Genomic DNA, 14,480 nt, shown 5'->3' with positions numbered 1-14,480 from the left:
TACGCTACATCGGATTCTTGCTACATTTCAATAGCACCCCCCTCTCGTTTGTAAAAAAATTGCTCTGTGAGATATTTCGAGATTAGATATTGTAAATCTATTTTCTTTTTAAGAAAGCAAACTCATTGCTGAAAATTGTTTTCAGGGACAGTGGATACAGTGTCTGTTGTTTTTACAAACATGCGTTTCTCCCAAATCCTTTGCTATTGGGAGTTTTGAGGAATGATGAAAACATTCCAGCAAATATTACTTGGAGCAGCCAGCAATTTGCATTTTACTTTACATCTTTTTATATCTTCCCTGAAAATTACCAGTCCTTATCCATCTAGAACAATGTTGATAGTTTAGAAAAATATAATAATAGGAATGCAAAGGTGTTTTTCCCTAAAGTAAATTAGGAAGGTACTCTTTCTAATTCCCTGACCCGTTTTAAAATAAACCAGCATTGTTACCTTAGGGAGATAGAGATGGCTAGATAAACTAACGTCTCAGTTCTAAGACATTTGGCAAGCATTGTGGGTTTGAAGCCAAGAAAAACACGGCAAAAAAGAGAGCCATTATGATTGATGAAACAAAGAGAGACATTATGATTGATGAAACAAAGAGGGACATTAAGATCTGTTACAATAAAAATGAAATAATGTTCAAAGTTATGAGTTAAGCTACAGTGATTGTCCCATTCAAAAATCTACCCAGAATTAACGAAGAATTTACACAAGGGATGTAATAGAAATGTGCTGTAATTGAAAAAAGGATTGCAAATGGGCTCATAAAGACAGAGTGGCGACAAATAGTACCTTACCAAATCGCAACTTTGGAACATTAGAACACATTCTCATTTAGGGAGAAAAGCACGAAATATAAAATGTTATATGCACTCTTAAAACGTCTCTTGTCTACGTTAAACGAATATTCTGTGGCAACCAGGCAAATATTGTTATGCAAAAACTGGAAGGAAAAAATTACAGCATCGAGGTGACACAAACTGCAATTAATGTATAATAGGTGTCACAAACTGAAATATATGTCCTAAATAAAACCCATTCTACTTTACTTGCTTTATAACTTAACTTCATATACCAACATAGTCTCACTACCTTCCAGTCATCAAGCAGCAAGAACATTTCAACGTTTCCTTTCGATCTCATCCACCATTTTGGCAACTATTTCAATTCAACAACAGTTCCTTTTCACGACCTTTTACTCGCAGTCTTTCTCTATAATGTGATTAAATAGCACTCTATCTTCCTAGGGGTTTTGTGAATCATTCTCTTTCAAGACAAACATCTCTTTCACATACTTTTAGCGACGTACTGTTGCAGAGAGTTGAGTTCCTGTTCTCTCGAGACCATTCTCTTTCAAGACAAACATCTCCTTCACATACTTTTAGCGACGTACTGTTGCAGAGAGTTGAGTTCCTGTTCTCTCGAGACCATTCTCTTTCAAGACAAACATCTCCTTCACATACTTTTAGCAACGTACTGTTGCAAAGAGTTGAGTTCCTGTTCTCTCGAGACTGTTCACAATTTCGTCTTTCCTTCTGCAAGCTCGTTCTCAAGTTATGTCAATCTTAACTATCAAGCAACAATACAATTGCACTGCTGTGTGCAGCGCAACAAACTGCTCGGGGAACAAAGACAAGTTCACCATTCCAACTTTGACGGTCTTCAAACACATTAACTTTAAAGCGCCTCGTAAACTCTAATCAACAAAATCTAGCTGATGGCACAAGATCATCTCTGGAAACCATTCTTTCTTTGGTTCCGTCCTCTCCTTTCGCATTTCTTTCCTTTGCGTTAGTCCAATACCTAACAGGCACTACCAGCATTCGAAATGGTTATTTTTATCATTCCGAACACATTCTTTAGTTACAAACAATCATCCTTGCTCAACCTCCATCTTTAAAGCACCTTGCTTTCAGGCATTTAGTTTCTTACAACTCACGCAGGCTTTCCTGTCCAGCTCTCGCAGATTCTAGTACATTTCCCGCAGGTATTTGAACATTTCCTGCAGCATTTCAAGCATCTCTTGCAGTTTTTTGTGTAAATGTCTCGCAGACTTTCGTACATTTCTCGCAGGGCCATGTACATCGCCTGTAAGCATCTCTCGTAAGCTTTCGCACATCTTCCGCAACACTGAAATTCACGACTTTCAATCAACAACAAAGGTCCTTCTTACTGCAGGTTCTCGCAGCATCTATCAAGGATCGAGCTATTTTCACTTTCCAGGAATCATTCTTGTATTTTTCTCATTTCAGAAACTTCTCTGACACTCCAAATATTTGCAAAAATGACAATAGTGGTAAGATTGCTTAACACGTTAGTCAGCACTTCTTTCATCTCGCTTCAAAATGTTCATTTACGTTTGCATACATACGTCCTCGATTTAGGCCCACATATATTGTACGTCGTTAAGTAGCTTTAGCAGAGGATAATTTTCTAATAACAGTTCATATACGATTATAAGCTCCTTCAGCCTAATAGGTTCATTGTTACAAACGAAAAGATACAACACTTTGAGGTATACAGTCTTGTTTGGAAAACAAGATCAATCTTCTATTCAGAAAAGACCTATTTTCAAAAGTAAAGATGCCTACTTAAAAGGAAACGAAGACAATTTCAGGCTTTAATTTAGCATACAAGAATCATCAAAGTATCGGTGGAAGAAGCAAAAATTAACCAGGTCATCCTAGAAAATTTAAATCCAGTGACAACCATGTGAGCTATCAATTGACCGAGGAGCACATGTGGATGCGTTTTAAAAGGAAAAATATCAACGCATCTCACAAAATAGTAAGGTAAGTAACTTTAGAAACGATGTTACCTTAATTGAATTGAGAAATAAAAAATGGTGAGTTTGGAATAAGCATTTTGTTAAGTCGAGGGAGGGCAGGTTATATGTTAGGGCAGCAATTATTAGCCAAGAACTGAGTATACGCAGTGACGTCACAATGTTAGCTACAAGAAAGGTTGAAATAAAGGTTGATGAAGGACCAAAGGACTAAATGAAAATCAAATTTTATTGATTCAATATTGGGTTTTATGTAGACATATTTCAAAGGGACAATTTTGCAAACGAAATTTATTGAACTGTCAACCTCGCATTGATTTAGAAATCAAGCAAAAAATAGCAGGGGTTAACAAAGCTGACAAAAATTCTGAAACCAGCGTATGAAATATAAATACAGAGTACCTTTTCCTTATATAAATGTTCAAAAATCATCAAATTATAACTTTTAATAGATATCAATTTTATATTCTCGAATAATTTTGATAACAAACTTCCTAATGATAAAGTTTAAAAACTATACTCATTTTTAGCTCCCTAAAAAACTTTTGGAAATAAAGATACCTAAAGAAAATTATATAAAAAGCAAACTGAAGATATCCCTTTAAACAAAAAAGGAACGGAAAAATAAATGAATTCAACTACATTTAAAAACTTACCTCCTTAGTAAAGGTGCAGCCCAAACACAAAACCGACGATACAAACCTTGCCTTGGCTTCAATCTAGGGTCTTTGGCTGCTGTGGTCGCTATGCCAACTGTACGCACCTTGTGTCCTTCCTGAAAACCTAGAGCCCGATCTCGCGGCTTGCATTGAAAACGAAGTTGCTCCTCTTTGTGATACCGAGGCTGGCATTCCATGATAGCTTACGTCATCGTCCCGATGTGACTTAGGCTCGGCAAAAGTCAGAAATACCTGCGCACCATTAATTGTGTGGCTTGTTCCCATTACCCTCTTCACAGACTCTGAGCTGGCAAAAGTTATGAAGCCGAAACCACGAAAAGGCTTTGGGATATAGATGTCTGTTAGCTCGCCAAATATTTCAAAATAACTACGAAGCTCGTTAGCAGTTGTTCCGCCTGCTAGACGTCCAACAAATAGCTTATATGGAATATGCGGGTCATCCTGAAAACAAATTAAGATAATATATAGAGTGAATATTGAGTGATATGAATTGAGTGAAAAAAATGAGCTGAAATAAACTAAACGATAAAATGTTTACTTTAATAAATTTATTAATTTAGCGCGTTGTGGTGTTCCTTAATTTCGACAAAATATAAAACCCCTACATTATGGTACCCTATTTAGCCCCATTATTGGGTTTGTCCGTTTGTGGGTTTTAAACCCCGTAACATTTGCTTTCCCATCATTTCCTTTGTGGGGCAAAGTATTATTTCATAGCCAGAATGTTATGATATTTAAAGCACCTAGTCTCTTAATGCCAATAACCGCACTCTGTATATTTAAAAATGATCAGAACTAAAGAAAATGAAAAGAAAATAACATCAAGCCACAAGTGATAATTTAATGCCTATCCTGACATCTTAAATATTGCTCTGTCTAAACAGATGCGAATGCTGTTGAGAAATCAGTTGCATTCATTGAACAGGGAAATAATTTCGTCACAGGTGTCACTTATGTGAAAACATCCAACATAAGGCAGACTTTTTGTCCAAAATACCTTTATTGACACATTACGGCATCATGCTCAATCTATCCTGTTGCAGTGGCGGCGTCAGCCACTACGCTCTGGGAAGGACAAAATAAAAATCCTTAGGCCACACCCTATTTACACCAGAAAACACCCTTCTACTGACATGGAACGCCAACATACCGGAAGGGAAGGCCAACGACTAACTTTAGATTACGTAAAGGCGGTTTCAAAATCATAGCATTACATCGCAAAAAGAACGCTGACAAAATCCCCCCTCCTCCCACATTTCTCATCGAATTTAGACGAAATACAGAATTGATCCTGCCATAAAAAGGGGCGTGTCTCTCATTGTCCACCCACCTCCCGTCGCGCCTCTATTGTTTTGCCGGCCATAGCCCAATGGTCTTAAACTAAAAATCGTAGTACACGCATTGCAATAAAGAAGCTTGGAGAAAATTTGGAATTCACGAAGCAAATGTTTGAGAGTGTTGAAAGCAAAGGATTCAGAAATCCGTGCCTGCTCTTTGCAAACGAAGAGATCAAAATCGAAGCATGCTTATCGTCGGAAACCTGTTAAGGTTCCTGAATTATGCGAGGACAGATGAAAAGTTACTTAGGGTTTGACTTTAAAGATCTTTTGGAGAAACAGATGACGAAGAAGAGATTCGTGAACTTTAGAACGGGTCATTTGATAACTTTTAATTAAAAGTTAATGTAATGCTACACACATTGGGTTTGAACGAATTTTCTTCAACAAATTTGGTTTCTTTACTATCTTAGGGTTTACTTATTTTTTTCACTGAACTACATGCTTTACAATAAGCGAGAAAAGGGGATGCGTCTTATACATTTTAAGACACAGTTACAGCGATTTGCTTAGAAATTTAACATGGAATTATGAGTGCGTATTATGCAAGAAACCGTTTTGTACATAGCAAATAGGGTACAATAATTTTGTACATACGATAGCTAAAAGTAACATTCTAAAAAGTAATAATCATATTTTATTTGATCTTACCTTTGCACGTGGAAGCCGGACTTCACACCTTCTTCCAAGAATTGTATGGGTTCTTCCTAGAACTTCTTCAGCTGCCTCATTATCAGCAAAAGTGACAAAACCAAAACCTCTAGATTCACCAGTCATGGGGTCTTTTTTAACCTACAGTGGAAATAAAGAAATATTATACAAAATTTCATTCTGAAACGGCCTTTTAAGTTAAAATTTAAATATTTGGACTAAACATCAGAATGAAGCAATGATAAGCAGTAGTTAAAAAAATTTCAGATACCATTGTTGGAGATCAAGTGTCTTGCCGTACTCATTTATATTGATTTGATGCTGTTGAATTCACTTGCATTTCTGGAGGTGACTTTTTTGGAACCAGCTTACGTGAACCGTTTTTTACTTCTAAATGTTCAATAGCCTTGTCTTTAAGCATTGCAAAGTTTCAAGCAATGCTTAAATAAATTTCCAAGATGCAAATGTGGAAAGTACAAGGATTTTGAAAGTTAGTCATGAAATAAAAATAGTTGAACAGTGATGCCCTTACCTGGACTATAATGGACTATATGGAAATTTTGCGAGAAGAAGGAATTTTTGTTGAACGGGAATACTGAATTGCAGTAATTGCACTATCTTATGTGTACAAATAGGTTTGAGAGGCAATATCTGATTATGGTACTGCAGTGTTTGATTAATGGCAGTTCAATATGAATAACTCAAAAAACAAAAATGGCATGTTTTACATCAGGGATAATAATACAATAGGTCTGTGCACGGGATGCGATAAGCCCAGCAAGCAAACAGGTGCAGTTTGTGGAACACCTGAACATTTGTGGAACACTTGGGCACGACAATATCTGACTTCGGTTCTAACCTGTTAGCACTTGAAAATGTTGCTATCAATAACAACAACAATAGAGATAACAAAGAAAATATCGGCATTTGCAATAGCTCATAAGATATGTTGTGCTCATAAAATATACTTGCCTGTACAAAGGTTATATCTCCAAACTGGCAAAAGTAGTCCCTCATCTCCTTTTCAGTAGCTTTAAAAGGTAAACCTAAAACAATCAAGTCTCCAATGTGTTCTTGATTGTCTCTTACTTTAACCTGTTTAGCCTCTGGTTCCCTTTGTCCAGGTGAAGCATCGATTTTTCTTTTTGCAGTTGTGTCGGCTAACAAAGTAAATAATTAACACTGATCATGGATGAAGACATCAAATTGTGATCACAACAAGATTCATAAATTGCCATTCCCCCGATTTTCTATATACATTGGATAAAACAACAAATTTACATCAGCTTTTTCTTCCATGTGGCAAAATGTAGAAAACTTATTGACAGGAATACTGACAAAATTGCAGTAAATAATCAGTAGTGGCACAGTGCAAGACATTTTTCAAGCTGTACAGGCTCTGGTGCATAAAAAAAGTATACAACTTAATTAACTTTTATTATAAATGCATTCATCAGACAGCTATCCAAGGTGATCACATAAGGCAATGATGGCAAGTAAGAATAAATTGTAACTCAGATGGCAAAGGGAAGGAAAGGGGGTGTCTGGAAGTCTGGTCCAGAGTAGCAGCTTGCAATCAGCCTCATAAATGGCATAGCATACAATAAAGCTGCAAATGCATTTCAGTATCCTTTGATATCAGTTTCCTTTTATATTAAAGTATTGTAAACATCGAAAAGAAGCATTTATAAAAATTCTTTACTTTTCTTTTTCAATTGGCAACATTTAGTAATCAACAATTTCAAAATTGCTCAATCTCAGAGGCAGACACATTACTGATTATTGGAGGGGGGGGAGGGCAAACTTCAACTGTCAAGACAAAATTGAAGCAGATGATTGGCTTAAATGCAAAATACATTTTCATCGTTAAAAAGGTGAATTTAACCTTGCCTTCTATGTAACTTAAATTTTAAACTAAAGATTCTTTAAGAATTGGGTGTGTAATGGACCAGATTTGGTTCAAGTCTACTCACCAAGCCTATAGTTATGTAAAACATAGATTTGTCATTAGGAAGTCACAAAAACAATTGAGGGGTAAAATCTCAGGTATTTGAACACACAGTGAGCGCTGGTCACGAGAAACATTGTTTAGGAAAAGAGAATGCTTGTGTTTGAATACCCACACTATTCTTTGATAAAAGCCAGTAAAATAAGATTTGATGCTTGTGCAATAAAATAATGTTTCAAATTTTTTACTGTTATCCCGATCAGCGAAGCAGAACTGACATGAACCGACAGTTTTAGGACTCGCACAGTATTTCATCTATTTAATGCCTGGGGGTTAATTTAATTTGTTAGTTTTTAGGATGGGCGTTAATTGGAAAGAAGCGTTAATTATGAAATGGGCGTTAATTCAAAAATTCCCGAAAACAGATTAGATTGCGTACCTTATCTGCTAAATTTCTTCAACTGAATAAACAACGTTTTTCTTGCATCCTTTTCACAAAGTTTTTATTACAATATCCTCTAATCTCCTCAACATGTTGGGTAATAACAATTGCTTGCCCTACATTTGCTTTCTTTCAGGAAAATATTCTGTTACCTGTTGTGCTGTATCAGTATACACTGATTGACCCTGAAGACCACATCCGACAGTTTTAATACAAAAAGATATATGCTTAGGCTAGACCTATTGGCCTTGTCTTGATGACTGTTAACTGCCATAAGGAGAACTCCTTCAAATCTATGTTATTCATGATTGTTGTAGGCAACTGTTAAATCAAACGGAGGAGAAATCAAAACAGAAATGGAAATGGAAGGAGTTTCCATGAAACCTATCAAGTTGCCTGGAGAAAATTCTGGAACAGATGCAGAGCACCAATGCTACAAAGCCTGCAGAGACAGCAGTGGGAACACCAATGGAAGTAAGTGACCTTGGAACACTTGACAAGGGACTTTCATGACCAGTGCTTACTGTTTTTTACAAAAGGCCACAAAGATAGATCATTTTGGACAGCTTGGCATGAAAAATATCAGTGGCTGGAGTACAGCATTATTAAGGACAGGGCATTCTGTTTTGCATGTCGACATTTCAGTACATTTACTTCAAAAACTGAATCTACTTTTAATACTGACAGCAAGAATACATGGGCAAAGTCCCTTGAAAAAAAATCGTGGCTTGCGGCAACATGACCAGAGTTAAGATCATGTTTTTGTAATGACCAGATGGGAAAGGTTTGAAAGTCAAAGGAATGAAGAGTCAAATAGCATAGCGAGCGTGCTAGACCCTATCTGGCTTTCTGTTGTAGAGAGTACATGGAATGCTTCTGCAATTTCATCAGTTTGCGCTGAAGAGATGGCTTATCATGGTCACAATGAAACAGAAGAATCACCAGATGTTAGAAAATGGTGAGAGTTTATCAACTTGCTGCGCACCAATCCACAATTGCAAATTCTTCACACAAAGATCAAAAGTAAATACAAAGCGTAAGACTATGCATCAAATTGTTTATCCAATGAACTGATTGCTGCACTTGCTGATAAGGTAAGAAACAAAATCAAATCCATGATTGATAAGGCCGGCATGTTTTCTATTCTTATTGATGAATGTAAAGACAGCACTGGTTATTAGGAGTTAGTGATCTGGTTAAGGTTTGTTGATGATACCGGAGACATACAAGAGTGGTCCTTTGAGTTGACCTACTTCAAAGAAATGGATGCAAATGCCATACTGACTGACGGAATTTCACTGGTCTTTGAATGGAAGAATATGTCTGCATCACTCTTAGCGTTAAGGGCTTCTGTAATGAGTGGCTCTAATAAAGATGTAGCTGCAAAGTTAAAAAAGTTTATTCCTGCGTAATTTATGTTAATTGTGTGGCTCATTAATTGAATTTGATTGTAGCTTCATATCTGAGTAAAATGGGGGAAGCAAAAACAGTTATCGATGTCTACAAAACGATCCATAAAATTTTTAATGTTGCAAAAGACAGGGAAATTTTGGAAGAAATGCAGAAGGATCTGTATCCAAATAAGAGCAGCTGTTCACTTACTGAAGCATGTTGGGCATGCAAATACAAAGGAGCAATAAGATAAACCCATGTCATGCCAAGATCTCAAAATGCCACACCTTTATCAGATGTGTAGGAACATTTTCTCTCGGGAATTCACTTGTAGTACTCTGCGCCTGCAGTCTGGCTAGACCAGCATCAGGTAAAAACAGTAAAAAAATTTGAAAAATAACTAGACTTGTTCTGGAAGGACCAATCATTTAAAATTGACTTTTTAGCATGTTATGTAGCACATAAAACATTAAATAAAGCATCCAGCTATAGGTGCCTGTGGATAAAATCTTCAATAATCAATAATCAACCACCGCTCTAGCACAGACTTCTGGGGATTTTTGAAGGAATTTACAACGTAGTCTGAGAAAAGATTCACCTGTTCTTGGACGCACGACGTAGAACAAAGTATTACCCCAGTTTTCAGGCGGTGGACAAATAATTCCTTGCGAAATCCGCAGTCCTCTCCAGTTTCCACTAATTTCACTCCTGTATCTTAGGCCCGTTGCGCCTGGATATTGGGCTTGGAGGGTAGTTAGCAATAGTGTTCCGTCGTCCTCACTGGGGACATCTATGGAGTCTCTGGGATTCTCCTCATCTGCAACTCTGATATAAACAAATTTGTCCATGATTTCTTTCATAAAAGAACGCTGTCTGATTTTTCCCAAATACGTGTGTTTCCTTCTCCAAATCAAAGTCCTTGTCTCTTTCGCAATACACAGAATACGAAAGATGCAAAAGAGGCTGCTCATGAGCGTTAATTTCATGAGAGGGATAGGGATATTGTAGAATTTGTTTTCGCTTGGGGTTCTTATTTTAGCTTGGTTGTATTATTCTCATTTGGGTTCCAATTGCCACGCTTCAATTTGGTACTAAGTCCTTATGTGCTTCTTTAGTGCCATTGGGAATAATGAATTGCTTATTTCGTATGCTGTTTCCACGCTGTTCTCTTCTCCCGTCCCTCCCTCCCTCCCTCCCCTTCTGGTATCAAGCGCAGTATGTTTCTTCAAATCCTTGTTTATTCTTTTGTATTAGGCTAGAACCCATAATGGGATTCATTCCAAATTTCTTGTATTTTTTCGTTTGGGAAAGCCTGGGCTCTTAATTCAGTCATGCTTTCTCTTCCCTGGTGCATCGGTTCTATGGTGGGAAAAAGTGAACTTTTCTTGTCCATTCCCTGCCCAGAATTTTAAGCTGCTTGTACTTGAGTCTATTAAATTATATCAAAGGTTAGGTTTTTGTATGGGTTAGGTGAAGCAACTTGTGCCGATGCACCAACGGCCCAACGTTCCTTCCTGTGATGAGGGAATGTAGCCTCAAGACCTGATTTTATGAGGGATGTGGCAACGTCTTCTGAGAGAGTTTTTTTGTTTTAATTGATGGAATGCATTTGCTGATGTTTTTTCTCCGAGTAAGAAATTAACACATGCAAAAAGCTTCTAATATACCTCCTTGAAACTTGCTTTGTTAGGATTAAGAACGGATGAGGAAGTTTGTTAGGATGAGGAAGGGGAGGGGGAATTGCCCCTGCAGCCCCGGTGACTTACACAATAGGCAATTGTCTTCCTCTTTATATGTAGCGACCGATTATAAGTTTTTAAATTTGCTTGAGTTAGTTAAGTTAAAGTTAGTTTTGTGAAGTTTTAACTCGAGTTAGATAGCCACAGTTCTGTTCTACCTGGGTATTACTGTTCTTTCCAGGGCCCACGCCACGGGAGGGCCAGAGGGGCCATGCCCTTCTCCCTTTTTTTGGAAGCACAGAATATTTCCGAAGAGGCCCTGTTTTGAAGCAGTAAATTCAAGTTCGACTTCTAGACATTATCCCTCCACCTTGAAATTCGTTGCGTGGGCCCCGCTTTCTATCTCGTAGAAAGTTTGAGACCTAACTTCAAAATTTTCTGCAGGGTCTCTGTAGTTTCTAGCACGCAAAACAATGTTTTTCATAGCATAAGAAATTGGATAACTTTTTAAACAATCAAAATCTCTGAGGAAATAAGGAGTATTGAAATTACTGAAGCATCAAAACTGAGATACTAAATACCAATGCTGCCTCTGATTTATCACAAACATTAAGTGAATGCATTGTCAAAAAAACAAGGGTAAATCCACCAGACCACAGAACAGACATACATCATGCTGTTCATTCTATTGAACTCTTTGAGGTCAATGACACTACGTCACATTGCCATTGCCATTCCGATTGTCTGCTATCAAAATTCCCAGTTTAACTTCCGGTTCAAAGCCGAAGACCTAACCGCCACAGAATAACACACAATCTGCTCCAAAATGGCGCAAGAAGTAAGGCTAAGGATGACCCTCTTCGTCGCCGTAGTTGTGGCATTTGTTGTCCTTGTTGTTGGAGTGGCAACCGACTACTGGGGCCAAAGCAAACGAACTACTGCAATACACTACGGATTATGGAAAGGCTGCGGGGCAATCGGTGTGTCTGATCAAAGCCCTATACGTTGTTTCAGTCCGGAGGACAAGAGGGTCTCAGGTACGGTTTGTCTACAATTGATCTTATTTTGTTTACAATGGTATTAAAACTTTTGTAGTTAATATATTTATACTAGAATGATAGGCTTTTCAAGCTGAATAAGAGCTGGTGGCTGGTTGAGGACCACTTTCCATTTGAGTAATTTTGCTAGGCAAAGTTTTTTGTCGCTTCAATTCTAATGATCCAATTTTATTTCAGACTGGAAAAGGGCTTCACGGGCATTTATGGTTTTATCTTGCCTAGTCTTCGGGGTTGCGATTGGGTATGTCCTACTGCTTCAAATGAAACCAAAGCTTCCATCAGTTCTATTGGCATTCATTCTGGCTATTTCATGTGAGTACCACTGGCACTCTACTAGCGCGCATTTTGTATACATCAAACACATTCATCAGCGAAAATGAATTTTTCCTACATTGTAGATTGAGAAATTACCTACGTAACGTAGTGAAGTAAAAAAAAAATGAAATGCAAAGGAAGTTGAGTAAAATATCATAAGAAAGATATACTTGTTTTAGCATGCAATTATGTTAATATCCGAGATCGAGAATCGTTTTTAACCACGTTAAATAGCTTTATGTTTTTGAGAACCTAAACTCGGGAATAGTATTGAAGTTGTTGAATTTTTGCCTGTTATCTTGCTAAAAATTTCTAAAAGGTTTCTGGAGACTAATGTTAAAAAAACCACACTTTAGAAACCCGAAAAGGGGTTCCTAAAAGTTGGCATGGATCCCATCTTTGAAGGGATGGATTTTCAACCAGTTTCTTAAGTTTGAATGTGATCTGTATCATATTTTCTAAATATTGTTTTCATCCTAGGTTTCTTTTTACAGACCATTCCTTATTAAAAAATGCCTTTAATTTAAAAAATAATTAAATATAATCGTTAAGGGATCATTTGATTTCGTATCGAAAGTGATTTTGTGACTTCATGTCTAAGGCCCAGCTCTGGACGATTCGCTTGTTTCAAAACAAAGACGATCCTGTAATTTGAACTTTTCAGCGACTTTTAATCCTTCATCTAAATTTCGGTCAAAAATCTAAAGTTAGAGGTTTACCTGGAGCATATTTGCCTTAGGTTAGCTATTTGCTATCGAAAGCATCCTTCGCCATTAAAGGATTGTGTTATTCGAGAATGTTAGGGATTGACCGTAACATCCAGTCGAATTTCCTAATTTCCCAACGAGAAAGTATCACGAAGATATTTTAAACAGATTCAAGACGATTTACAATTCATTGAGTCAAAAATGAAGTGGCGTATCTGGCATTGATTGTCCAGTGAAAATTGTCAGAAGTTTTTTATCTAGGCTGCTACTTCAAACCGAAGGTATAAGAATATCAATGTTGCAGTAAATTATCGTTGTTCATAATGATTTTTGCTTTTTTTTCCTTAGTTTTGTGTTCAGTGACTGGAGTTGCAGTGTACACAACTCGCAGTGGTATATTGCAGGTGCCTGGCCTAGAATTCGGCTTCTCTTATATGCTCGTCTGGGGAGGCATTGGCTTAAACGCTGTTGCCATGTTGCTTTCATGCTGCGATCAAGCTGGGTATCATTTCTTTTGATTTTTAAGCATTGCTGAATAGGGACACGAGTTTTATCTAAAACCTCAACCTTGTGTATCATAAAAAATTTATATTCATTATCGCTACTTTCCGTAATAGTTTAAGAACTGCTGTAATTTTTATTTTTTGTAAGAATTTTATTGTTGGAACTTTAGTATTTTTCTACGGAGCATCTATATTTTCCAAGATTGTAATCAATACTGCTTTCAAGTAACAAGGCTTGCTTTAATTAGTTAGTAAACACTATCATGATTCTATTAACCGATATCATTTAATCTTAAATGCATTTCTAAGGTTAGAGCGGAGAGAATTTGATAGACATGCCGTAAAAACGTGCTTGGGGCTCGACAACACTTCAAATAACAAGACTTTTCCACCAGAATCTTCCCTTCTACCCTTTTGCAAAAAAATCATTTTGTCATCCATAGTCATCGTCAAAAGAGCCGTAACATCCAGCCTCCCGCCGCTTCGTGTTGGTCTTTTTAGTCGAGGCTCAATGCTCCTTGAACAATTTTTGCAGAGCCCAACATTGATGCATCATTTTGTTGCATTTTAATCACTATTTAGAGTTATTATGTAAAGAATTTGTGAACAAGCTTTTTAAGAGGAAAACAATTCAGGCAGGGAAATATGAATCCATTATCTGGACAACATCTGTTTCCTACTGATGGGACAATTCGGGCCAATTCAAATAATTGATTTTGCAGACCTTATTGTTTGCACGATTATTAATAAACCATGCGAGAACACTAAGTGTTATCGGTTGTTTTAACCATACCAGCATTCTTAATGACTTTTACTGACAAAAATGATCTTTATAAATCCTGCGCAGGCCACTTTTGGCAAGTTTGGTCTCACATCCCAATTGTTGGCCACCGTTGCATGTCAGTAAACTTTCCAGAAGCTAGATCCCTGTTGAAAACCAAATCAGAAAACCAGATTACAATATTTCTGATCTAATAA

At 37.1% G+C, this 14,480-nt stretch overlaps 2 protein-coding genes across 2 annotated transcripts; one reads left to right on the top strand and one right to left on the bottom strand.

Moving 5' to 3' along the window:
* Positions 1-546: 546 nt before the first annotated feature.
* On the bottom strand, positions 547-10,185 carry LOC135688010 (TAR DNA-binding protein 43). Its single transcript, XM_065204683.2, has 4 exons — positions 9,839-10,185; positions 6,431-6,618; positions 5,459-5,599; positions 547-3,911 (listed from the first exon to the last, which is right to left on the bottom strand). Exons 1-4 carry the CDS (start codon positions 10,098-10,100, stop codon positions 3,510-3,512), a joined length of 993 nt encoding a protein of 330 aa, XP_065060755.2. The 5' UTR covers positions 10,101-10,185; the 3' UTR covers positions 547-3,509.
* Positions 10,186-11,674: 1,489 nt separating this feature from the next.
* LOC135688007 (uncharacterized) lies at positions 11,675-13,666 on the top strand. Its single transcript, XM_065204680.2, has 3 exons — positions 11,675-11,956; positions 12,155-12,289; positions 13,348-13,666. The coding sequence occupies exons 1-3, from the start codon at positions 11,746-11,748 to the stop codon at positions 13,515-13,517; spliced, it is 516 nt and encodes a 171-aa protein (XP_065060752.1). The 5' UTR covers positions 11,675-11,745; the 3' UTR covers positions 13,518-13,666.
* The last annotated feature ends 814 nt before the right edge of the window (positions 13,667-14,480 follow it).

The sequence above is a fragment of the Rhopilema esculentum genome, chromosome 19, assembly GCF_057945365.1.
Source record: "Rhopilema esculentum isolate cy_ngs chromosome 19, ASM5794536v1, whole genome shotgun sequence".
NCBI lineage: Eukaryota > Metazoa > Cnidaria > Scyphozoa > Rhizostomeae > Rhizostomatidae > Rhopilema > Rhopilema esculentum.
The sequence above is the reverse complement of the archived record's forward strand: the minus strand, read 5'-3'. Positions and strand labels throughout refer to the sequence as shown.

Coding starts and splice junctions, on each gene's coding strand:
- LOC135688010 (XM_065204683.2), bottom strand. CDS start 10,100: ATGAAAGAAATCATGGACAAATTTGTTTATATCAGAGTTGCAGATGAG. Junction 5,600..6,430: donor GAGATATAACCTTTGTACAG/GCAAGTATATTT, acceptor TTTCCACTGTAG/GTTAAAAAAGACCCCATGAC. Junction 3,912..5,458: donor TCCGGCTTCCACGTGCAAAG/GTAAGATCAAAT, acceptor ATTTGTTTTCAG/GATGACCCGCATATTCCATA.
- LOC135688007 (XM_065204680.2), top strand. CDS start 11,746: ATGGCGCAAGAAGTAAGGCTAAGGATGACCCTCTTCGTCGCCGTAGTT. Junction 11,957..12,154: donor GGAGGACAAGAGGGTCTCAG/GTACGGTTTGTC, acceptor ATTTTATTTCAG/ACTGGAAAAGGGCTTCACGG. Junction 12,290..13,347: donor ATTCATTCTGGCTATTTCAT/GTGAGTACCACT, acceptor TTTTTTCCTTAG/TTTTGTGTTCAGTGACTGGA.